Source organism: Haliotis rubra, unplaced genomic scaffold (genome assembly GCF_003918875.1).
Source record: "Haliotis rubra isolate DU_JTF1 unplaced genomic scaffold, ASM391887v1 Scf25, whole genome shotgun sequence".
Taxonomy (NCBI): domain Eukaryota; kingdom Metazoa; phylum Mollusca; class Gastropoda; order Lepetellida; family Haliotidae; genus Haliotis; species Haliotis rubra.
Window position 1 is genome coordinate 1,734,490 of NW_025766558.1, and position 26,751 is coordinate 1,761,240.

At 43.8% G+C, this 26,751-nt stretch overlaps 2 protein-coding genes across 2 annotated transcripts in view; both read right to left on the minus strand.

The window, feature by feature from the left end:
* Positions 1–4,498, minus strand: LOC124279413 (UPF0329 protein ECU05_1680/ECU11_0050-like). Its single transcript, XM_046715234.1, has 3 exons — positions 4,036–4,498; positions 3,706–3,834; positions 1–263 (listed from the first exon to the last, which is right to left on the minus strand). Exons 1-3 carry the CDS (start codon positions 4,279–4,281, stop codon positions 156–158), a joined length of 483 nt encoding a protein of 160 aa, XP_046571190.1. The 5' UTR covers positions 4,282–4,498; the 3' UTR covers positions 1–155.
* The window catches only part of LOC124279412 (symplekin-like), a 47,540-nt gene continuing 25,020 nt past the window's right edge, over positions 4,232–26,751 (minus strand). The window contains exons 15-31 of the mRNA XM_046715233.1: positions 26,438–26,502; positions 25,995–26,115; positions 25,467–25,553; positions 24,785–24,980; positions 23,308–23,389; positions 22,966–23,079; positions 21,530–21,598; positions 21,265–21,358; positions 20,712–20,805; positions 17,323–17,392; positions 16,747–16,855; positions 14,245–14,345; positions 13,957–14,044; positions 12,887–12,991; positions 12,527–12,714; positions 9,309–9,485; positions 4,232–4,773 (exon numbers count right to left, since the gene is read on the minus strand). Of these exons, the coding sequence (XP_046571189.1) occupies positions 4,324–4,773; positions 9,309–9,485; positions 12,527–12,714; positions 12,887–12,991; positions 13,957–14,044; positions 14,245–14,345; positions 16,747–16,855; positions 17,323–17,392; positions 20,712–20,805; positions 21,265–21,358; positions 21,530–21,598; positions 22,966–23,079; positions 23,308–23,389; positions 24,785–24,980; positions 25,467–25,553; positions 25,995–26,115; positions 26,438–26,502 (2,210 nt within the window). The 3' untranslated portion in view covers positions 4,232–4,323. The remainder of the gene's footprint in view (positions 4,774–9,308; positions 9,486–12,526; positions 12,715–12,886; positions 12,992–13,956; positions 14,045–14,244; positions 14,346–16,746; positions 16,856–17,322; positions 17,393–20,711; positions 20,806–21,264; positions 21,359–21,529; positions 21,599–22,965; positions 23,080–23,307; positions 23,390–24,784; positions 24,981–25,466; positions 25,554–25,994; positions 26,116–26,437; positions 26,503–26,751) is intronic.

Here is a 26,751-nt window from a genome sequence, read left to right on the forward strand (position 1 = left end):
CTTCTGTCCCATCAACAGAGCCCCACAGTTGTACCATCAGACCTCACTGTCCCATCAACAGAGCCCCACAGTTGTACCATCAGACCTCACTGTTCCATCAAACAATGACCAAGTATATATACACTGTTCTGTGGTAATCATTAATATTCTGGGTATCATGACTTTTTTGTGCGGGAGCTACGCCGTGTGACTGGTGATGTTTTTGGTGCAGCCTTCCCGCCACGACTTCTTCGACTTCGACCCACTTTCTTCTCTGCTGGTACCTGTGTAAAGAGCATTGAAGGAAGTCAAATAAACTGAAACAATGGGATGTAGAAAACAGTAAAGCCATGCCCAACTCACAAATCCTATAAGCCTCTGGAGGTCAGAAAACCAGCATGTATAGAACAATGTTCAAGGTGACAAGTCAATGTTTTCTCAAACCTCAAAAATCATCATGAAATACATATAAAGTGGCTGTGACCAGGTTGATACCACACTCCCTAACACACCAGTCATCCACTGTGACAACCTGATACCACAGCCCACACCAGCTACCACCTCAGCAGCTGTGACAACCTGATACCACACCCTGATACTAACACACCAGCTACCACCTCCAGCTGTGACAACCAGATACCACACCCCTAACACACCAGCTACCACCTCCAGCTGTGACAACCTGATACCACACCCCTAACACACCAGCTACCACCTCCAGCTGTGACAACCTGATACCACACCCCTAACACACCAGCTACCACCTGCAGCTGTGACAACCTGATACCACACCCACCCCTAACACACCAGCTACCACCTCCAGCTGTGACAACCTGATACCACATCCCCAACACATCCCTAACACACCAGCTACCACCTCCAGCTGTGACAACCTGATACCCCACCCCTAACACACCAGCTACCACCTCCAGCTGTGACAACCTGATACCACACCCCTAACACACCAGCTACCACCTCCAGCTGTGACAACCTGATACCACACCCCTAACACACCAGCTACCACCTCCAGCTGTGACAACCTGATACCCCATACCCTACACCACACCAGCTACCACCTCCAGCTGTGACAACCTGATACCAACACACCAGCTACCACCTAACACACCCCCTAGCTACCACCTCCAGCTGTGACAACCTGATACCACACCCTCCATTGTTGTGACTTCCTTAACACACCAGCTCCTTCAGCTGTGACAACCTGATACCACACTCCCTTAACACACCAGCTACCATCTCTCAGCTCAACCTGATACCACACATCCCTAACACATCCTCCACCAGCTTCTTGTGATACCACCCCTCACACCAGCTCCATTCAGACAACTTGATTCACCCCTCTCCACCTTGAAGCATTTCACCTCTCAGTTCAACCCTCATTCTTAACACACACTAGCTACCACCTCATGTGATACCACACCTCCTCCACTTTCCATTTCAACCTCCTTCCATAACACACCAGCTCCATTTCCATTTCCTTCCACACCATTACCTTCCTCCTGATCTTCTTCCTTCCTTCCATTCCTTCCATCTTCCTTCTTCCTTCCATTTCCATTTCAACCTTGATACTCCTTTCCTTCAACCTGATATTTCCATCCCTACCACCTCATTCCTTCCTCCATTCCAGCTGTGTGTTCACATCCCTCCATTTCCTATGTCCTTCCATCAGCTCCATTGTTCCACACTTCCACCCTTTCCATTTCCAGCTCTTGTTTAACAGCTACCACCTCCAGCTTCCTTCCATTTCACACCAGCTACCACCTTCAGCTGTGACCCTGATACTCCCCCACCCCTAACACACCAGCTACCACCTCCAGTGTGACAACCTTTCCATTCCCCTAACACATTGCTAGCTCCTTCCACATCCCTCCATTTACACTTACCACCTCCATCCAGCTGTCCTCCATTTCCCACCAGTTTCATTCTTTCACTCCAACACTTGTTGACAACCTTACCACACTCCCTCCATTTTCCAACCTCCTTCACACTGTACCACCTTCTTCCTTACCACCTGCTGTGGACAACCTGATACTCCCACCTCACATTTCACCTCCAGTTGTGACCCTTCCATTTCTTGCTACCACTCTCCAGCTGTGACAACCTCCACCCCTAACACACCAGTTACTACCTGCCTTCCTGATACCATTTAACACATCCCTTAACACAATTAGTCCCCTGTGCTGTGGTCAACCTGATACCACACCCTAACACACCAGCTACCACCTCCAGCTGTCAACCTGATACCTTCTAACAACACCAGTACCACCTCTTGTGTCTCCACCCTAACCACCAGCACCACCTCCAGCTGTGCCTGGATCCCAGTTGTGACAACCTGATGCTCTCACACACCCCTAACACACCAGTTCCCAGGTCCTTCTACCACACCCCTAACACACACCAGCCACCTGCTGTGACAACTTGATACCACAATTTCCATCAGCTACCACCTCCAGCTCCAACCTGTACCCTCAATTGTGACACACACTTTTACTTCCTGATACCATCCCTAACACACCAGCTACTTCCAGCTTGACAACCTGATACCTTAACATCCCAACACACTAGCTCCTTCTCCATTGTCAACCTGATACCACACCCCTAACATTTCCTCCATGTGTGACAACCTGATACCATCCATTCCTAACACACCAGCTACTTCCTTAGCTGTGACAACCTTACCAGTCCCCAACCACCAGCTACTCCAGCTGTGACAACCTTGATCCACCCCTAACACACCAGCTACCACCTCCAGCTGTGTCAACCTTGATACCTGTCTCAACCTGATACCCCACCCTAACACACCAGCTACCACCTCCAGCTGTGTGACAACCTGATACCACACCCCTAACACACCAGCTTCACCAGCTACCACAGCTGTGACAACCAGATACCACACCCCTAACACACCAGCTACCACCTCCAGCTGTGACAACCTGATACCACACCCCTAACACACCAGCTACCACCTCCAGCTGTGACAACCTGATACCACACCCCTAACACACCAGCTACCACCTCCAGCTGTGACAACCTGATACCACACCCCTAACAACACACCAGCTACCACCTCCAGCTGTGACAACCTGACCCCTAACACACCAGCTACCACCTCCAGCTGTGACAACCTGATACCACCACCCCTACCCAGCTACCACCTCAGCTGTGACAACCTGATACCACACCCCTAACACACCAGCTACCACCTCCAGCTGTGACAACCTGATAACCTGATACCACACTGTGACAACCTAACACCCTAACCACCAGCTACCACCTCCAGCTGTGACAACCTGATACCCCACCCCTAACACACCAGCTACCACCTCCAGCTGTGACAACCTGATACCCCACCCCTAACACACCAACTACCACCTCCAGCTGTGACAACCTCATACCCCACCCCTAACACACCAGCTACCACCTCCAGCTGTGACAACCTCATACCCCTAACCAGATCCAGATGTTTTTGGCTCCAGATGTTACCAGATACTCAACCCCTGATGCAAAGTTACCACCTCCAGAGACTCCATTTACCAGCTCCTATTACTCACGTTTGCCTGCAGTACTCACTTCTGCTTCTCCCCTACCACTCCAGCTACTAGCATCACAATACCCAAACTTGCTCGGCCACCTCCTACCCCTCCAGCTACTAGCATCACGATACCCAAACTTGCTAGGCCACCTCCTGCCCCCAACTGCTGCACCCACCTGTTCCTCCTCGTCTAGCGTGTCCATGGTCTCCTCTGGACTGCCTCCAGTCTGCTCCCCCATGTCCAGGGAGCTCTCCGCAGTTTCCATGGCCTCTGTCTCTGTACTGGCCCCACCCTCCTCTGACACCTGCACACAGATGACACGTCAACCATATCATCAGTTATATAACCCATTTAGGCAGAAACAAACCAGTATTTCATCATTTCTAACAGGTCAATCTAAGAAAACTCAAGACAAGCACGATCAAGATGAAAAGAAACACAACTCTTGCCCCAGAGGTTACCCACAGCCAGAAAACCTTAACCCATGTCACTACATCTTCCTCACCTCTGACTTGGGTTCTTCTGCTGCATCTCTGGCTTCCTCCAACACATTCATCCCTTCATCAGCTGGCTCCTCTTTCACTGTCTCTTCCTTCACTTGCTTTTCTTCCTTCTCTTGTCTCTCCTTAGCTTCTTTTTCTTGCCTTTCCTTTTCTTTTCTTTCCTTCTCAATCTTATCTTGTCTCTCTTTTTCTTTTTTCTCCTCCTCAATTTTGGCTTGTCTCTCCTTCTCTTTCTTCAACCTCTCCATTTCAGTTCTTTCTTGTTCTAATCTGTCTTTTTCTGCTTTTTCCTAATGCCATTTTTCTTCCCTTTCTTTCTTTTTCCTTACTTCTTCCTTTTCTTTTTCTTGCCTCTGCTTTTCTTCCTCATCTTGTTTCTCCTTCTTTATAGCCTTCTCCTGGTCCTCCTTCTCCCTCTGTTCTTTCTCCAACTGTTGCTTCTTCTCCAGGTCTAACTTTTCTTTCCTTTCTCTCTCCAGTTTGTCTTTTTCAGCCTTCTGTTTCTCTTTTTCCAATTTCTCCTTTTCCCGCAATTCCCTATCTGCTCTCTCCTTTTCGCTTTTTTCTTTCTCCACCTTTTCCCGAGCTAGTCGCTCAGCTTCCACCCTGGCAAACGTCTCCTCTTCCTCTTTCTGCTTGGCCTTTTTCTCTGCCTCAATACGTGCTGCTTCTGCTTTACGCTGTTCCTCTAGCGGATCTGTCTCCAACACTGTCATGATGCCCTTTGGGATGTGGGCTTGCTGAAGAAACAAGCACCAAAATCACATAGCATACTAGAGAAGTCTAAAAGACAGTTGTATGCAATTCGGTTATGTGATATCACTTCCGGTTTCATATTTCATAACTTGATCTATAGTGACCTCTACCTGATATGGATGTCATGATGAGAAAACAATCCTACCTTTGATATCACATAAACTGTTACCCAGTAAATTCCAACAATATATACCCTAATTCTCATGTACACACACTTGTAACCTTGGCCTTCAGTTTCACCCAGCCAATATTTTGAATATCATGTCACCAGTGAATGGGTTTATATTCCAATCATGACATCACAAAGAGGGTTATTTTCCAGTTATGACAGCGGTTTCTATCCCAGTTATGACCTCACAATAGGGGAGCATATCTCCATTATAACATCGCAAGGGGGTTTATATCCCAGTTATGATATAACAAAGGGTTAACCAAGTTACGACCTAATTAAAGGGTTTATATCCCAGTAATGACCTAACTCAAGGGTATATCCCAGTAATGAACTGAAGGGTTTATATCCCAGTAAGGAACTAACTAAAGGGTTTATATCCCAGTAATGAACTAACTGAAGGGTTCATATCCCAGTAATGACCTAACTGAAGGGTTCATATCCCAGTAATGACCTAACTGTAGGGTTTATATCCCAGTTATGACCTAGCTAAAGGGTTTATATCCCAGTTATGACCTATCTGAAGGGTTTATATCCCAGTTATGACCTAGCTAAAGGGTTTATATCCCAGTAATGACCTAACTGAAGGGTTTATATCCCAGTTATGACCTAACTGTAGGGTTTTTATCCCAGTAATGACCTAACTGAAGGGTTTATATCAAGACAAGACAAGACAAGATTTTTATTAGGTCAAAGACCAATACAATATATATATATTGAATATTTGCCTGTGCACATGGCGATGTACGTATATAAAGAGAGCAATCACATTGTTATTATCATTATAGCCCAAGAGTGAGGATATGTATGGACGATTTACAAAAATTCAACTTTGTTTCTTTCATTTAAGATATGATAAATACACTTTGCAGCTTTCAGTACTTCAAAACTGTTTTCACCTTTTAACAATTTGATAAACTTAAACATACTTATATTTTCCAATAAAGTATTACTTAAATGCTGTTTACATGTATTTCTCGATATTTTGGACAAATCAAAGTACGTGGTACTCATCTTCTATTTCGTTAGTACAAAAGGGACATAATCTATTGGCAAATGGGATTTTAGGCACACTCCATCTTCCTTTTTCAATCATAAGCATATGTGATCTAAGTCGAGGAAGCGTAAACGCACTTAGGTACTTCCTAACATCAATATTAGTTAAATATTTCTCGATGCACAGAGTTTCCTTAATATGAAGATACAATCTAGTTTCACTTAAAGTTGATAATTGATGTTTCCACATTTGAGAATAAATGTCCTTAACCCTTTGCGTAAATTCTCTCACAAAATCACAACTTTCAGGAACATATTGGGCAACCCAAATATAGCCAAAACCAAACCTGAAGAGCGTATCTCAGTAAACTTGCCCAGTTTTCAACATCAGGGTTCTCATTTGAACTATTCAATAATGAATTATACATCAAAACTATATATCTATCTGGTTTACTTCTCAAAATCTTAAGCCAATATTTGATAATCCTGACAAGACTTAATAACTTTTAAAGGGAATGTACCCAATTCTCCATATAAGAAAGTTGATGGAGTTGACATTTTGACATATAATATGTGTTTCATAAATTTCAAGTGTACCTTTTCAATAGCATTAGCTTCCATAAAGCCCCAAACCTCGCAACCATATGAGAGAATAGGAGAAACAACTGATTGGAATAACTGATACTGAATATCTGGAGTAATGTACGCATTATCATTGAATATATTGTACAATGAACCAAGTGCCTTCAAACCTTGTTCTGATAAGATTTTCTGAGCTTGTGAAAAACTGCCACCTGTTGAAAATATTAAACCTAGATATTTAAAATTATTGATTACCTCAAGGGGTGAACCATTATAGGACCATTTTTCAGCCTTGCCTTGTCTACCCCCTTTACGAAAAATAACAACCTTAGTTTTTTTCGGTATTTATGGTCAAGCCCCATTTCGTGCAGTAAGTAAACATCCTATCCAAACCGTCTTGTAAACCTTTAACACTATTGCTAAAGAGCACCATATCATCAGCAAATATCAACAGAAGTAAACGTACATAAGAAATAACAACTCCCAAGTCATCAATAGAAGAAAGTTCTTCTACTATATCATTAATAAATAATGAAAACAAAATCGTGACAGATTTTCTCCTTGCCTGACACCAATAGGCGACATGAAAAGTTTGAATGAATATTACTGGACAGCCTCACACAAGACTTAACCCCCTCATACATACTTGAACTAGAGTTAGAAGTTTTGAACTTATCCCAAGCTTATATAATTTACACCAAAGTGCATGTCTATTTACATAGTCAAATGCTTTTCGATAGTCAATGAATGCACAATATAATTTAACTTTATTTTTAATTGCAATATTAATTAATCCATGTAGAACAAATATACAGTCAACAGTGCTGTAATTTTCTCGAAACCGGCCTGTTCTTCAATAATTACACTATATTTTTCACACCAAGAAGAAATCCTCAAGTTCAAAATAATGCGAGTAAATAACTTGCTGAAACATGACAGTAATGTGGCGCCTCTATAATTATCCGGTATTACCTTGCTACCCTTCTTATGTATAGGAACGATAACTCCTTCAGTCCATCCTGATGGGAAATACCCTGTTCTAAAAATAGCATTGAACAATTTAGGTCATTCACGGGAATCAATATTGATGAGCCATGAACCAAAAACTCATTGATAATACCGTCATAACCAGCTGACTTACCCAACTTCAACATTTTAACAGCAGTGGATACCTCGTTTTTCACTAATATCGACATCTAATTCCTCTATCCACACTTGTACATCATCAAGATCTATTTCTCTGAGAGTATCATTATCGGTTTCGGGAGTATCTCAGGATTAAACAAATTCTTAAAATGGTCCTCAAAATTACAATTGCTGATACTACTTGACTTTTTTTATGACCTTTAACTTTCTTCCAAAATTGTTTAATATTTGTTTTACTCAGAAGTGACAGATCAGCTGCTGCCTTCTTCTTATAAGATTTAACCTTGTTTCTACAACATCTCCGATAAACAGAGCGCAGTGTACCATATCAACCCTGTCAATATCACTCCCAGATTTGGTAAATCTTGCCTCCGACTCCTTGAACTTTGCCCTCAAAGACCGACACTCATCATCAAACCAATACTTATCACGTGGTGCATGCGGCTGCTGGCTTAGCCACTGATCACTGCCGCACGCGTAACATAACCTCAGTGATTGACCTTAACACAGTTGTCAATATCAACCTTGTCAATATTTACTTTATCGAGAGTGTTTTTAGGCTCTGTAAGGCACATTTTGTATGATCATCCTTGAGGTAATTGTGGTAGTCATCACATTTACTGTCCCTCCATTTATATCGATCTCTATATTAAGCCTGTAGGTTTACATTCTTGGTAATAACTGTCCAGTTTTAACTTTACATGGAGACAGCGATGATCTGAATGTTCTGATAACTGTCCAATTTCAAAATAACTAATCAAAGGAAACATATCAATTGTTGACAAAAAATAATCAATAGTACTTTCACCCTGGCACCCACAAAACGTGAAATTACCCACATCACGATCACAACTCACTCGACCATTTACAATTCTTAACTGAAATGTTTTATGACCTAACTGAAGGGTTTATATCCCAGTTATGACCTAACTGAAGGGTTTATATCCCAGTTATGACCTCACAATAGGGGAGCATATCTCCATTATAACATCGCAAGGGGGTTTATATCCCAGTTATGATATAACAAAGGGTTAACCAAGTTATGACCTAATTAAAGGGTTTATATCCCAGTAATGACCTAACTAAAGGGTATATCCCAGTAATGAACTAACTGAAGGGTTTATATCCCAGTAATGAACTAACTAAAGGGTTTATATCCCAGTAATGAACTAACTGAAGGGTTTATATCCCAGTAATGACCTAACTGAAGGGTTCATATCCCAGTAATGACCTAACTGAAGGGTTTATATCCCAGTTATGACCTAACTGAAGGGTTTTATATCCCAGTATCCCAGTAACTGAAAGGTTATATCCCAGTAATGACCTAACTTAAGGGTTTATATCCCAGTAATGACCTAACTGAAGGTTTATATCCCAGTTATGACCTAACTGAAGGGTTTATATCCCAGTTATGACCTAACTGAAGGGTTTATATCCCAGTTATGACCTAACTGAAGGGTTTATATCCCAGTTATGACCTAACTGAAGAGTTTATATCCCAGTTATGATATTCCCATGCGATACTTCAACTGAAACAGAAACTGACAAGTTTCAGTCACAGCTGCTGAAGAGGACAACTTTGCTAAGCACAAGTCTGACATATCTGGTGAAAGTTTCCTGTCATACCTGCTGAGAAGTGAATGCTTTCACGTGACAAAGAAGCGGCTCGCGGATGTCGGGGCAGATCTCAAAGGCGTTCTTCAGCTGGGAGGACGGGAGCTGCAGGAGCACCTGGTAGGACTGGGGCTTGGTGCGCTGGCAGCACTTGACAAACCCTTCCCACACCTTCTTCTGTTTCCACACCTAGATACAGACAGAATAGGGACTCAGTGATGGGGTGGGTGGCTGGGTTGGGACTCTCAGTGAGTGAGTGAATGAGAATGATGAGTGAGAGATGGGGTGAGAAGGTGAGTGAGCCAGTCAGTGATTGTTGGAGTGATTGAGAGTGATTGACTGATGGATGGCGTGATTGAGAGTGATGGAGTGAGTGATGGTGTTTATATTGTTGTAGTCAGCAATCTCACAGCTATATAAAGGCGGTCGTGTTAAATATACAAGAATAAGACACTTATTTATCTTTCCATAACGCACAGAAAGATTAATACATGTACTGTCACAAGTGTACATTCAACAGTATGACATATCTGATTATCCCTGTCAAAAAGTGAGTCATCACGTCTAGGCAAACCAGTGAGTTGAAGGAGTGAGTGAGTGAGTGAGTGAGTTTAGTTTTACACCAAACTCAGCAATATTCCAGCTATATGGCGGCGGTCTGTAAATAATCAAGTCTGGACCAGACAATCCAGGGATCAACAGCATGAACATCAATCAGCGCAACTGGGATACGACGACATGTGTCAACCCAGTCAGCAAGCCTGACAACCCGATCCTGTTAATCGCCTCTTATGACAAGCATGGGTTACTGAAGATCAATTCTAACTCGGACCTTCATTGGTTAGTGACTGAAGGAAACGAGCGAGCAGACAGATTACTTCACACAGCAATACTTCTGGAGCAACATGTGCCACAGTCCTTGCGACCATGTGTGCTTGACAGTGTTTCAGGTCGGATGTTCACAGTGATGTGCAGAGTCACTCATTGGACTTCCATGTCAGCCTTATATTGTATTCGCTGCAGAAGAGGCCATGGTGTTCTAAGGTGATGGAGGATGTAGGGTCTAGAAATCAGTGAAGTACTGATGATGCGTCTGTCATTTTTTGTCCAATAAGCTCAAATAATAGAAAGAATCACTCAAATAATAAAAAGTGGCCATCACCAAATGTATACACTGCTATCAAAAGTTGAATATAATGCCCACAATGTACTGGCTATGTGAGCACAAAGAGTTCCACCTGTTTGATGATGAGTCTCTGTAGGATGTTCATCACAAAGAGTTCCACTGCCTCCCTACCTGTTTAATGATGTGTCTCTGTAGGATGTTCATCACAAAGAGTTCCACTGCCTCCCTACCTGTTTGATGATGAGCCTCTGTAGGATGTTCATCACAAAGAGTTCCACTGCCTCCCTACCTGTTTGATGATGAGCCTCTGTAGGATGTTCATCACAAAGAGTTCCACTGCCTCCCTACCTGTTTAATGATGTGTCTCTGTAGGATGTTCATCACAAAGAGTTCCACTGCCTCCCTACCACTGCTTCCCTACCTGTTTAATGATGAGTCTCTGTAGGATGTTCATCACAAAGAGTTCCACTGCCTCCCTACCACTGCTTCCCTACCTGTTTGATGATGTGTCTCTGCAGGATGTTCATCACAAAGAGTTCCACTGCCTCCCTACCACTGCTTCCCTACCTGTTTAATGATGAGTCTCTGTAGGATGTTCATCACAAAGAGTTCCACTGCCTCCCTACCTGTTTAATGATGTGTCTCTGTAGGATGTTCATCACAAAGAGTTCCACTGCCTCCCTACCTGTTTAATGATGTGTCTCTGTAGGATGTTCATCACAAAGAGTTCCACTGCCTCCCTACCACTGCCTCCCTACCTGTTTAATGATGAGTCTCTGTAGGATGTTCATCACAAAGAGTTCCACTGCCTCCCTACCACTGCTTCCCTACCTGTATAATGATGAGTCTCTGTAGGATGTTCATCACAAAGAGTTCCACTGCCTCCCTACCTGTTTAATGATGTGTCTCTGTAGGATGTTCATCACAAAGAGTTCCACTGCCTCCCTACCTGTTTAATGATGTGTCTCTGTAGGATGTTCATCACAAAGAGTTCCACTGCCTCCCTACCTGTTTGATAATGAGTCTCTGTAGGATGTTCATCACAAAGAGTTCCACTGCCTCCCTACCACTGCTTCCCTACCTGTTTAATGATGTGTCTCTGTAGGATGTTCATCACAAAGAGTTCCACTGCCTCCCTACCACTGCTTCCCTACCTGTTTAATGATGAGTCTCTGTAGGATGTTCATCACAAAGAGTTCCACTGCCTCCCTACCACTGTTCCCTACCTGTTTATGAGTCTCTGTAGGATGTTCATCACAAAGAGTTCCACTGCCTCCCTACCACTGTTCCCTGATGAATGAAGTCTCTGTAGGATGTTCATCACAAAGAGTTCCACTGCCTCCCTACCTGTTTGATGATGAGTCTCTGTAGGATGTTCATCACAAAGAGTTCCACTGCCTCCCTACCACTGCTTTACCTGTTTGATGATGTGTCTCTGTAGGATGTTCATCACAAAGAGTTCCACTGCCTCCTCCCTACTGCCTCCCTACCTGTTTAATGATGAGTCTCTGTAGGATGTTCATCACAAAGAGTTCCACTGCCTCCCTACCTGCTTCCCTACCTGTTTAATGATGAGTCTCTGTAGGATGTTCATCACAAAGAGTTCCACTGCCTCCCTACCTGTTTGATGATGAGTCTCTGTAGGATGTTCATCACAAAGAGTTCCACTGCCTCCCTACCACTGCTTCCCTACCTGTTTGATGATGAGTCTCTGTAGGATGTTCATCACAAAGAGTTCCACTGCCTCCCTACCTGTTTGATGATGAGTCTCTGCAGGATGTTCATCACAAAGAGTTCCACTGCCTCCCTACCTGTTTGATGATGAGTCCCTGTAGGATGTTCATCACAAAGAGTTCCACTGCCTCCCTACCTGTTTGATGATGAGTCTCTGTAGGATGTTCATCACAAAGAGTTCCACTGCCTCCCTACCTGTTTAATGATGTGTCTCTGTAGGATGTTCATCACAAAGAGTTCCACTGCCTCCCTACCTGTTTGATGATGAGCCTCTGTAGGATGTTCATCACAAAGATCCACTGCCTCCCTACCTGTTTGATGATGAGCCTCTGTAGGATGTTCATCACAAAGAGTTCCACTGCCTCCCTACCTGTTTAATGATGAGTCTCTGTAGGATGTTCATCACAAAGCCGATGAGTCGTGGGTACATGGATAATGACTGCAGTACTGTTCTCATCAGCAACGTTGGCAGCGGCGTCTGCTCCATCAGCTGCTGCATGACGATAGCCAACACTTCCTGTGTGTAGATCATCTTCTCACTGAAGCACAGGTTGGCCGCTGGAACAGAGGAAGTGAATCACTATATCTGTCCACACTACAACCATCAAGGGAAGTAACTCTTACAGTATGTCGTTACATATCACATTCTTGGATTGATCATGTTCTTCTCCACCTCCACATCACCAGAGGTCTGCTGTCGTCACTGAAGCAACTCCATGTTTAAACCTACCTTTGATGATTGTCTTCATGTCACACTTGGCGGGGTCGATGTTGTGAAGAGCTACCAACAACTCCGCTGGTGTGAGGGGGGAGGTGTAACTGGCTGTGCTGTCACCTGGGGGGAAGAAACCAAACCTCAGAAATATTCAATTTATCAGCAAATACAAATACATCTAAGTGATCCCAAGCAAATACTTTGGTATTTGTCTCCATAAACCACAAAGAACTTGGGTAATGCCTGCTAATGGTTAACTGTCCCCTGATTAGCTGATGATGCTGTTGGATGGGTTTTATTTCTTTATACCCTACAGCTTGGATAATGAACAAATTAGGAATCTTTAGACACCATTTACGAACAGTTCAGGATGCATATATTCTACCATATCCCACCTTCCTCCATGTCCACATGATAGTGTACATACCGTACACCCACATCCCATCACACACACACATCACATCACACACACACACACATATCACCCATACACACACATCCCACTGTCATACATATCATATCAAACTGTCATACATACATATCATATCCACCTGTACCATAACACCACATGATCACACTGTACTTTCATACATACGGGGAAATGTCATACATACCATATCCTAGTGTACACCTGTACCCACTGTCAGCATACCATATCAAACTGTCATACATACCATATCCCTCTGATACAGTTTTCCCACTGTCATACATACCATATCGGCTGTCATACATACCATATCCCCCTGTGATACACACCGTATCCCACTGTCATACATACCATATCAAACTGTCATACATACCATATCAAACTGTCATACATAGCATAACCTCCCTGTGATACACACCGTATCCCACTGTCATACATACCATATCAAACTGTCATACATACCATATCCCCTGTGATACACACCGTTGACTGTCATACATACCATATCAAACTGTCATACATACCATATCCCCCCTGTGATACACACCGTATCCCACTGTCATACATACCATATCAAACTGTCATACATACCATATCCCCCCTGTGATACACACCGTATCCCACTGTCATACATACCATATCAAACTGTCATACATACCATAACCGCCCATGAGCCGGTGAAAGACTTCTTTCACCACCATTGGATTCAGCTTGATAAGTTTGGGCAGGGCACTGATCACCTCAACCTGAAAATAAACATTATAATTACTTCCTGGTCAGAGATCAAACAATATAATTGGTCAAATTTTACCACATACTATGTGGCTATTGAAATCATACTGATAATGCAATAGCACAGAAGAATTAACTATGACATCACAGGGAAGCCATAAGATTATTGCTACATGATAATATGTAATGAAAATCAAATCTGCCGTCTGCCCACCTTGGTGAGACCGGTAAGTACTGGGATCAGGAAGCGGACGTCGGGCACTCGTTTCTGGTACAGGTCTCGAATTCTCTCCACTAACTCCGAGGACGGCAAAGCTGTCAAACAGAAGACAGCAATGCTTAGTTCTATGGCACACATGGGACTTGCTGCTTACCTCTTGGGGTAATCTATCTCCAACATTCTGTGAAATGAAATGTCAGGCATGAAATAAACACTCCTCAGCAAAGTGAACATTTATCTTCTAACAAAAAGAGTGAATGAAGGGGAGAGTAGTCTCTGTGTCACAGTCCACAATCTCTAAATGTTAACATTCAGTAATTATTTCGGTCTGTCCAAGATGGAATACTTGCTGATTGCATCTTATGTGAAGTCCTTCTAAACCATGATCCGGAGTGTAAGTGTAATTCTAGCATGTGAGGAACAACGGGAAACATTCCTGCGGTAGTAGTAGTCCAACAGTAGCCGCCACAGGCTATTATATAAAATATTATACTCTGAACAGTATTCTGGTTACATTATGGCATTTCAGCTTATGTGCCAAGGCAGGCCAAAGTAATGCGTGTCCCAAACATTGTGATTGTGGTTAAACCCATGAACAGAGGTTTGGTTTGCTGACTTACCTAGACAGATAACCAGGATTCAAACCCATCCTAGGTTTCTGGTGTGCCAAAGGGACACAACTCTCTGCAACTGATATTGTGAGCTACAATCCACACTGTGAGGGAATGGTGACAATCAATCCACACTGTCAGGGTATGTTGACAATCAATCCACACTGTCAGGGTATGTTGACAATCAATCCACACTGTCAGGGTATGTTGATAATCAATCCACACTGTCAGGGTATGTTGACAATCACACTGTCAGTGTATGTTGACAACAAATTCACACTGTCAGGGTATGTTGACAATCAATCCCTACTGTCAGTGTATGTTGACAACAAATTCACACTGTCAGGGAATGTTGATAATCAATCCACACTGTCAGTGTATGGTGACAATCAATCCACACTGTCAGGGTATGTTGACAATCAATCCACACTGTCAGGGTATGTTGACAATCAATCCACACTGTCAGGGTATGTTGACAATCAATCCACACTGTCAGGGTATGTTGACAATCAATCCACACTGTCAGGGTATGTTGACAATCAATCCACACTGTCAGGGTATGTTGACAATCAATCCACACTGTCAGGGTATGTTGACAATCAATCCACACTGTCAGGGAATGGTGACAATCAATCCACACTGTCAGGGTATGTTGACAATCAATCCACACTGTCAGGGTATGTTGACAATCAATCCACACTGTCAGGGTATGTTGACAATCAATCCACAGGGTATGTTGACAATCAATCCACACTGTCAGGGTATGTTGACAATCAATCCACACTGTCAGGGTATGTTGACAATCAATGTCAGGGTATGTTGACATACACTGTCAGGGTATGTTGACAATCAATCCACACTGTCAGGGCACACAATCAATCCACACTGGGTATGTTGACAATCAATCCACACTGTCAGGGTATGTTGACAATCAATCCACACTGTCAGGGTATGTTGACAATCAATCCACACTGTCAGGGTATGTTGACAATCAATCCACACTGTCAGGGTATGTTGACAATCAATCCACACTGTCAGGGTATGTTGACAATCAATCCATACTGTCAGGGTATGTCCATGAGATTTCGCATTAACAAGAGTTTGAAAAGTGGTCAAAGTATTGCGGTGACCTGGAAGATGCGGTCAAGGTCACCCAAATCAACTGCTGTCTGGGTAATTCCCCAATGTAGGCAGTCACCAAACTTGAAGACATTGGGTACCATAGTTCCTGAGATATCGCGTTAACAAGAATCAGGACGTACGTACGGATGCCGCTGAATACATAGTATCCCGTCCCCTGTTGCGGCAGGGGACAATCAACCAAGTCACCCTATCTGACCACTGGATCCATCTGGTCACCTCTCACAACCTCACAGGTTGCTGGGGAAATGGGAGCCATTGTCAGTGCTATGACTACCGTAAGTCCATGTCATGGTGTAGGAGTTACGATCACCTTAGCGCTATGACTACTGCAAGTCCATGTTAAGGTGTCAGAGTTAGGATCATTGTAGTGCTACGACTATCGTAAGTCCATGTTAAGGCGTGGGAGTTACAATCACCTTAGCACTACGACTACCGTAAGTCCATGTTAACGTGTGTGAGTTACGATCACCTTAGCGCTACACCTTCCCAAAAGTCCATGTTAATGTGTGGGAGTTACGATCACCTTAGCACTAAGACCAACGTAAGTCTATGATACGGTGTGGGAGGTACACTCACCTCAGTGCTGAAGCAACCGTAACTCCACGTTAAGGTGTGGGACTTACGATCACCTTAGTGCTACGACCACCGTATGTCTATGTCAAGGTGTGGGAGTTTATCGACTTGAAATAGTTCATGTCCAGGTATTGAAAGGGTAATGAGACATATCTAAAGGTCAACTTACTCTTGTCTGTGAGGATGTGGATGACTCTCATCACCAGCGTCTCAGCTCCTTTGGGGCAGTTCTCTACCATGGTCAGCAGCTCCGGTGACTGCATCCCCATACCCTTCACCTACAACACAGTCACATCAATAGTAAGGCTGGTGCCCCTCCATCTACAACACTCACATCTATAGTAGGGCTGGTGAGTAGGGCTGGTGAGGAGTGCTGGGGATCTACTCTAACCCTCATTGGTTTGTTTGTTTGTTTGTTTGTTTGGTGTGTTTCACTACACTCAGCAATATTAAAGCTACATGGCAGCGGTCTGTAACCAATCTGGACCAGACAATCCAGTGATATACAGGGTAATCGAGAAAATAATCACCAATGTAAACCACTAATTTTTCCATTTGGTGGAAACAATCTGAAGTAAATTTTCTTCTCCAACAGTTTCTGGAACAAAATGGTTTTTTTCAAAACAGCCAGTTCATCATTGTGAGAAAATAACCATCACCATCATCATCATCATCATCATCATCATGAGACACATCACAGACAAACTAAATGTCCAGAAGCAGTAGGAAGACAGCGACAACTTACTGGTATCTCCAATACTCGCAGGATGGTTCGCTTGATATCGGCGGAAGTGGCGGTGTACACGTTGGCCAACCTATAATACACACAGAAGTCAGTACACAGTGGCTTTCCTACAACATCCACAGCTTGTGGTCGGACTCACTAGTGGAGGTAGGTACATACTGGTAGGTGTGTCTGTGGTGAGACTGATGTGTGAGTATAGGGTGGGGCTTACAGATGTGTGAGTATGGGGTGGGGCTTACAGATGTCTTAGTATGGGGTGGGACTTACAGATGTCTTAGTATGGGGTGGGACTTGCAGATGTCTTAGTATGGGGTGTCTTAGTATGGGGGTGGGGCTTTCAGATGTCTTAGTATGGGGTGGGGCGTACTGATGTCTTAGTATGGGGTGGGACTTACTGATGTCTTAGTATGGGGTGGGACTTACTGATGTCTTAGTATGGGGTGGGACTTACAGATGTCTTAGTATGGGGTGGGACTTTCAGATGTCTTAGTATGGGGTGGGACTTACTGATGTCTTAGTATGGGGTGGGACTTACTTTCAGATGTCTTAGTATGGGGTGGGACTTACAGATGTCTTAGTATTGGGTGGGACTTTCAGATGTCTTAGTATGGGGTGGGACTTTCAGATGTCTTAGTATTGGGTGGGGCTTACAGATGTCTTAGTATGGGGTGGGACTTACTGATGTCTTAGTATGGGGTGGGACTTACTGATGTCTTAGTATGGGGTGGGACTTACTGATGTCTTAGTCGATGGGGATGACATGTGTCTCAGCCGAGATTAGTAGCCTGGGGTGGGGCTTACAGATGTCTTAGTATGGGGTGGGACTTACTGATGTCTTAGTATGGGGTGGGACTTACTGATGTCTTAGTATGGGGTGGGACTTACAGATGTCTTAGTATGGGGTGGGACTTACTGATGTCTTAGTATGGGGTGGGACTTACTGATGTCTTAGTGTCTTAGTATGGGTGGGACTTACTGATGTCTTAGTATGGGGTGGGACTTGGGGTGATGTCTTAGTATGGGGTGGGACTTACAGATGTCTTATGGGGTGGGAGTATGGGGGTGGGATTACTGATGTCTTAGTATGGGGTGGGACTTACAGATGTCTTAGTATGGGGTGGGACTTACAGATGTCTTAGTATGGGGTGGGACTTTCAGATGTCTTAGTATGGGGTGGGACTTACTGATGTCTTAGTATGGGGTGGGACTTACTGATGTCTTAGTATGGGGTGGGACTTACTGATGTCTTAGTATGGGGTGGGACTTACTGATGTCTTAGTATGGGGTGGGACTTACTGATGTCTTAGTATGGGGTGGGGCTTACAGATGTCTTAGTATGGGGTGGGACTTACAGATGTCTTAGTATGGGGTGGGACTTACTGATGTCTTAGTATGGGGTGGGACTTACTGATGTCTTAGTATGGGGTGGGACTTACAGATGTCTTAGTATGGGGTGGGGCTTACAGATGTCTTAGTATGGGGTGGGACTTACTGATGTCTTAGTATGGGGTGGGACTTACTGATGTCTTAGTATGGGGTGGGACTTACTGATGTCTTAGTATGGGGTGGGACTTACTGATGTCTTAGTATGGGGTGGGACTTACTGATGTCTTAGTATGGGGTGGGGCTTACAGATGTCTTAGTATGTCTTAGGGTGGGGCTTTCAGATGTCTTAGTATGGGGTGGGACTTACTGATGTCTTAGTATGGGGTGGGACTTACTGATGTCTTAGTATGGGGTGGGACTTACTGATGTCTTAGTATGGGGGTGGGACTTGTCTTAGTATGGGGTGGGACTTTCAGATGTCTTAGTATGGGGTGGGACTTACTGATGTCTTAGTATGGGGGTGGGACTTTCAGATGTCTTAGTATGGGGTGGGGCTTACTGATGTCTTAGTATGGGGTGGGACTTACTGATGTCTTAGTATGGGGTGGGACTTACTGATGTCTTAGTATGGGGTGGGACTTACTGATGTCTTAGTATGGGGTGGGACTTTCACTGATGTCTTAGTATGGGGTGGGGTGGGACTTACTGATGTCTTAGTATGGGGTGGGACTTACTGATGTCTTAGTATGGGGTGGGGCTTACAGATGTCTTAGTATGGGGTGGGACTTACTGATGTCTTAGTATGGGGTGGGACTTTCTGATGTCTTAGTATGGGGTGGGGCTTACAGATGTCTTAGTATGGGGTGGGGCTTACAGATGTCTTAGTATGGGGTGGGACTTACTGATGTCTTAGTATGGGGTGGGACTTACTGATGTCTTAGTATGGGGTGGGACTTACTGATGTCTTAGTATGGGGTGGGACTTACAGATGTCTTAGTATGGGGTGGGACTTTACTGATGTCTTAGTATGGGGTGGGACTTACTGATGTCTTAGTATGGGGTGGGGCTTACAGATGTCTTAGTATGGGGTGGGGCTTACAGATGTCTTAGTATGGGGTGGGGACTTACTGATGTCTTAGTATGGGGTGGGGTATGGGGTTTTTGGGGCACAGATGTCTTAGTATGGGGTGGGGCTTACAGATGTCTTAGTATGGGGTGGGGCTTACAGATGTCTTAGTATGGGGTGGGACTTACTGATGTCTTAGTATGGGGTGGGACTTACTGATGTCTTAGATGGGGTGGGACTTACTGACTGTGATGTCTTAGTATGGGGTGGGACTTATGGGGTGGGACTGATGTCTTAGTATGGGGTGGGACTTACTGATGTCTTAGTATGGGGTGGGACTTACAGATGTCTTAGTATGGGGACTTACAGATGTCTTAGTATGGGGTGGGGCTTACAGATGTCTTAGTATGGGGTGGGACTTACTTGTCTTAGTAGATGTCTTAGTATGGGGTGGGACTTTCTGATGTCTTAGTATGGGGTGGGACTTACAGATGTCTTAGTATGGGGTGGGACTTACAGATGTCTTAGTATGGGGTGGGTGGGACTTACAGATGTCTTAGTATGGGGTGGGACTTACAGATGTCTTAGTATGGGGTGGGACTTACAGATGTCTTAGTATGGGGTGGGACGATTACAGATGTCTTAGTATGGGGTGGGACTTACTGATGTCTTAGTATGGGGTGGGACTTACTGATGTCTTAGTATGGGGTGGGACTTACTGATGTCTTAGTATGGGGTGGGACTTTCAGATGTCTTAGTATGGGGTGGGGCTTACAGATGTATGAGTCTGTGGTGAGATTTATTCATGTATGAGTCTGTGGTGAGAATTACTCATGTATAGTCTGTGGTGAGACTTACTCATGTATGAGTATCGAGTGAGACTTACTCATGTATGAGTATCGAGTGAGACTTACTCGTGTATGAGTCTGTGGTGAGAATTACTCATGTATAGTCTGTGGTGAGACTTACTCATGTATGAGTCTGTGGTGAGACTTTCTCGTGTATGAGTCTGTGGTTTGCTGGTAGGAGTCCCAGGTAGAGGTACAGGTGAGATTTTATCACATCCTCTGTCCAGTGTTCTATGATGTCCACTGTGGGAGACATATTCATTAGACATATTTCACATACATAAGTATATAGCAGCCTTAAACATCACCTGTGTACTGAAATCATGTCTACAGCATAATGGATTACTACTACAGGTATAAGCAGTGTATGAAATACGGCCCATCTGAAACCTACTGAAATCATGTCTACAGCATAATGGATTGATACTACAGGTATAAGCAGTGTATTTCTCGACCTAGACAGACAGCATAAATGGATTACTACTGGCCAGCCTGATGGTCTGGTATAGACAGATATAGATATTCCATACATCTGAGTAAAAGATATTCCATACATCTGAGCAAAAGCACCATATCTTGGTGTCTGGTCTGGTTAAATCCATTTTGGGCTGGTAACATTTTGCAGTTACCAGCCTGGTGTCTGGCTGGGTTTTTGGCTTATTTCATACACTGGTACAAGGTACATTAAGTGTATTTCCCTACCTGAGAGTGTAGAGCGGAGGACACGGATGGTTTGATTGGAGTCTGATGGTGGTCGTGGTAGCAACAATTTCTTCAGGTGAACTAGAGCGTATTTCTGGAATACATAAACAGTCAAACAATAAAGGGAAATCACAACATACCATGTCTATACTGACAGTTTACAGTTCTCCTGGAGAACATACCACACATACCATCCCATATACAGTTCAGCCACACACACCTATATCACAGTCTCCCTGATAAACACACCATAGTATCTACATACCTCTACTGGAAACTGCATGCTGGGTTTATTATATAACTCTTTGGTTGTCTCAATTGCCATGTTCCGTACCTGAAGCAAAAGGACAGCAAATTTATCTTACATTAGCATAAAAGACATTTTCAAGAGAGTGTCTGTCTGGGTGTTGGGCAAAGTAACCATGGCAACAGCTACATCAGCCATGATAGTAAGATAAGGAGGACCCGTGAAGAGCCAGGTCAGAACTGGTCTCTAGCAACCCATGCTTGTCATAAGAGGCGACTAACAGGATTGGGTGGTGAGGCTCATCGACTTGGTTGACATGTGTAATAGTATCTCAATGACCGTTGCTCATGCTGTTGATCACTGGATTGCCTAGTCCAGACTTGTTTATATACAGACTCCCACCATATAGCTGGAATATTGCTGAGTTCCACGTTAAACCACAACAAACAGTATAAGTAGGAAGTATTAATGGGAGAGACAAGCTGTGCAGGATTTGGATTCTTATAAAAATATGAGTCCAGTGAGACATCACCTGGGATTAACATGGTTCAGCATGTTCATTAAAACAGGATAGAATGAGTCAACGATCAGTTCTATACATGCATGGTAACAAACTAAGGGTACTAGTCCGAAACTAGAGACAGTTTACACTCAGACTTTTATACTGATTCAGAGCCAACTGGTTCTGTTTCATCCACTGACCCAATCGATCTCAAACTGTGCAAGTGGATGTTTTGTCAGACAACCTAATCACATTGTAAATCACCGATTTTATGCATTTGTATTAAAGAATCTGTCTATGTAACTGTCAACAAAATAAACAACGTTCGTCAATGTAGGTCAGCTATGCTGATGACTCTGATGTCAAAGAATCTAACTTTGGATGCCTACCTTTTGTACAAGAAGTTGCACGCTTTATGTAATCCCACACCTTATAAATCGGTTTGCTACGTTTGCTCTCTTTTTTTTAAAAATTCAACACATTTCTAATTAAATGTTTAGCATCATCTGAATAAGCTTTCATGATGATGGCTAGAAGTAGTCAATGTTAATGATCCAAACGGTCTATCACTGTGCAGTGCACAAGTAACTATCATGAACTGCACGTGCATTGACCTTTATGACCCAACACTGCCACTGTTACAGGTCATTGGCTCCCTCCCTCCGCAAGCATTCTGCGTTCTGCTGACCTTTATGACCCAACACTGCCACTGTTACAGGTCATTGGCTCCCTCCCTCTGCAAGCATTCTGCGTTCTGCTGTTTATTTTGTTGACAGTTACGTAGACAGATTCTTTAATACAAATGCATAAAATCGATTTACAATGTGATTAGGTTGTCTGACAACACATCCACTTGCACAGTTTGAGATCGATTGGGTCATTGGATAAAGAGGTATTTACAAAAAACGGGTCCACATGCATTTCATGCCAAACTATAGGAGGATATACTCACATCGGCCTCGTAGTGTGATGTCAGATCCAGCAGGACATCTAGGAACCTGAGCCTCTGGGATGGCCGCATCAGAATCAGGTCTTTCAACACTGCCATCCCTACGTCTAGTCGACCCTGAAAGATTGAAAAAGTACACAGTGTCATTCATGAATCTAGTCGGCCCTGAAACTTTGAAACACTTCTTGAACTCTCAAGCCATACAAAATCACTGTACACCCATAGTCTTCTACTTGTTGTAGTAGCTCTGATGCTGAGTGTACAGATATTAGTCACATGGCGGAACCTCTGCTGATCAATTTCCTGCACCACAGCAGGTGTATAGCGGCGTGTGTGATGACCTACCGGGTCTTGGCAGTATCGCTTGAGGATGTGAGTGGCATTGTCTGTGATCACCGGGGCTTCCATCATGAGACGACCAAACAATCTGGAAACACAACACATGGCCTTCAGATTGACAATGGCAGGACTAACTCTTCCACAATACTGAGACTTTAACAGTCCTTAGCTTACGTATCTTCATCATAAATTCTGTCCATAAGAATCCTGAAGCTCTTCCTCAACTGCATATCCACAGGAGCAGGGAGTAGGTGAGGTGAGGTGAGGTGAGGTGAGGTGAGGTGAGGTGAGGTGAGGTGAGGCGAGGTGAGGTGAGGTGAGGTGAGGTGAGGTGAGGTGAAAATGGGTTTAACGTCATGCTTGAGAATATTTCGCTCATATGACGACGTGCATGCGTGTGTATGTGTATGTGCCGCTGCTTGTACTTGCCCAGACTTAAGCTGGTTTTATAGTGCTAGCCCACTGAGATACCATGCCGCAGTGAAGCATGAATACCCCACTCAGACACATTAAACTGACTCCGAGCCCACCAATCCTTGTTGTACCCATTAATGTCGAGCACCAGGCAGGGACCAACAAGTACCATATTTTAACGTCTTTTGGTATGACGCGCTCGGGGATCGAACCTGTGACCTTCCGCTCTCCAGGCGGACGTTCTAACCACTACACCACGGAGGCGGTCGGAGCAGGGAGTAGGTTCATGTATCACTACTGTAGGTATGGCTGAGAACAAGTCTGACTGACTCGGTTGGGTTTCAACCATCCTGCATTATCAAACTCTTACTACGGTCCGTTTGAGAAAAAACGAGAGCTTTTCGCGCTGTTCCTTTAGTTGGCACTACGCCCTTGTAACAAACTAGGAAAACGCACAAATAAATGATGACAGTTTCTGTTGTTTTTATTGCAGTCCGCGTTGGTTTGATTCTTTTATGTCTATTTGTTTTTGTGTTAGATTGCAATTCATCGGTATCATTTTGTCTCAAACGGACTGTACAGCTTGGTACCAAACTGGGCTTCATACAGGTGGGAATCAACAGGGATTTCAGTGCCCAGAGCGAACTCTAAACCCACTGGGCTACCACACTATATGCAGGGGATATGAGAATAGCTTAACACACTTATCAAAGGGAGAAATCAAACAGATATTTTGGTATAAAGTGAACACTTTTACCTCAGGATTGACAAGCCTGACATAACCTGAGTCTAATGGTGGTTGCTGGGAGCTGGGTTTTAGATGCAATATAAACAGTAACAGAATTTTTATCTGTGAGTGAGTGAGTGAGTGAGTAAGTGTTTTATGCTGCTTTTAGGTTGGGGGCCATCAGAAATGGGCTTCACACATTGTACCCATGTGGGGAAGTACCAAGGATTATTTCATGAATAATTAGGGACAGTCTATTTCTTTCATAAAATATACCATGCACCCCATTATGTAATATCATTGCCCCTGTATGTCATCATGATGACGGACATATGTCCTCACCCGTCCTTCTGGTCCTGAGCCTCCAGGAGGCCTGTGAGCAGCCGTGTGAGACACTCGTCGTAGCTGTGCAGAGTGGGTCTCTCCCCCAGTGGGGCTGACACACTGAAACCCTGGCAGTTGGCATACTCCTGGAACAGCCATGCAAACGCCAGGTCGGCACGGTTACGCAGGTCCTCAAATATGAACGTCTGCATCACTGAAAGCATCAAATAAGGAATCTCTCTTTTAAATGTATTGGACTTTACATTCAATGATAATGAGGTGCACATTTAGCAGAAGGTCTCAGTATCGTACAATTCATGTACAAATCATCAGGAACATAAATTCATTACTTGATCAGCATCATACATATCTTTCATTCCTGAGATATGATATGTAAGACATGGAAACAAATAATAATCATCCCTTTATCACATGCCATTCTTCGAATGTCTTTCACTCCTGAAGCAGCTGTATAAATCATTAATGAAAACAACTTTTGAGTGAACAACCGAAATTCATCAGCATATAGTGCTACATAACCTACAGTCCTGTCTTGTCATCATGCATAGAAGCACTTGTAATCTATCAGATCGAGATACCAAGTTTATAACTCGCTACTCTCCATACATATTAGAAGTGGGTCTAGATATACCATTGCAGATGTTTCTCTGTTTTAGTTTGAATCTTGGCATCAACTAACCATCTTTAAGCTCTCCCCCAAAAGCTGCAGTCAGACAGGCCAGGATCTTGGTGCGAGCAGCTGGCACATGGGCTTGGATGGCAATCTCTGTAAGATGTGTAAGTGGGTTTGTCAGTTTAAACAGCATTTCAAAACTGTCAGCTTTTCAGACCCTATCGTATCATGCCAGATTCTCATGGGAACAAAGTATGAACTGATGTAGATTTTTTACATTTACCACCTGGGTGAGTGAGTGGGTTGGATTTTACGCCGCTTTTAGCAATATTCCCGCAATATCACGGCGGGGGACACCAGAAATGGGTTTCACACATTGTACCCATGTGGGGAAGTGAACATTCAGCGTGATGAGAGAACGCTTTAACCACTAGGCTACCCCAATGCCCCACCACCTGGGTGAAACCCATATCGGGGGTGGTGTTGATAAATGAAGGATCACATACAAGTTGAATCTGGGACTTAAGCCCACAATTACAGGAAGTCATTGTATGGATGTAGGGGAACTAATGTACACCAAGTCTGTCAACTCACTCTCGGTGTTGAAGACTCTCTTGACAGTGGCCAGCGTCATGGAGTCCAGCTTCTCGGAGTCCAGCGGGTGTGTAACGGAGGACAGCTTGAACTGGCGGATCACCCCCTTCCTGGGCTGCACCTGAAGCCGAGTGTGTTGATTGGTGGGAACCTTCTGACATTATGGTTGCTAAGTTACATCAGCAACCAACCAATCAATCGTCAAGATTCACCAGCAGTGATTATGTGATTGAAAACAGAATCTTAGCATACAAAATATTGATCAGATGGTTGATTGGTGTACCACTAGTACATTTACACATGTCTCCAACATTGCATTTTTAAATACAAATCAAAATTTGATTTGAAATTGAATATGGTACATTACTATTGAGCTGTTTGTTATATTACTGTAAAATCTTTCAGTAAGCAGCAGACAGAGTGCTGTCATTCATGAGACTCACAACTGGGGCAGTGATTGGTTCCGGCTTCTTGAACTCTTCTTGATCAGAAATACTAACTGTGCCCCCCTGAAACAGAACACCAGCAGTTCATGCATAGTTACAGTCATACCATAGTTACAGTCAGTCCATGGTTGAAGTTATACCACAGTTACAGTCACTCCATGCTTACAGTTATACCATGGCTACAGTCAGTCCATTTTTACAGTTATACCATGGCTACAGTCAGTCCATGGTTACAGTTATACCATGGCTACAGTCAGTCCATTTTTACAGTTATACCATGGCTACAGTCAGTCCATTTTTACAGTTATACC

Excerpts from the sequence above, each read along its gene's own strand:
- LOC124279413 (XM_046715234.1), bottom strand. The coding sequence starts at position 4,281 with ATGGAGAGGTTGAAGAAAGAGAAGGAGAGACAAGCCAAAATTGAGGAG. Across the intron at positions 3,835-4,035 it reads CAGAAGAACCCAAGTCAGAG|GTGTCAGAGGAGGGTGGGGC; the intron begins GTGAGGAAGATG and ends ATCTGTGTGCAG. Across the intron at positions 264-3,705 it reads CGCTAGACGAGGAGGAACAG|GTACCAGCAGAGAAGAAAGT; the intron begins GTGGGTGCAGCA and ends CTCTTTACACAG.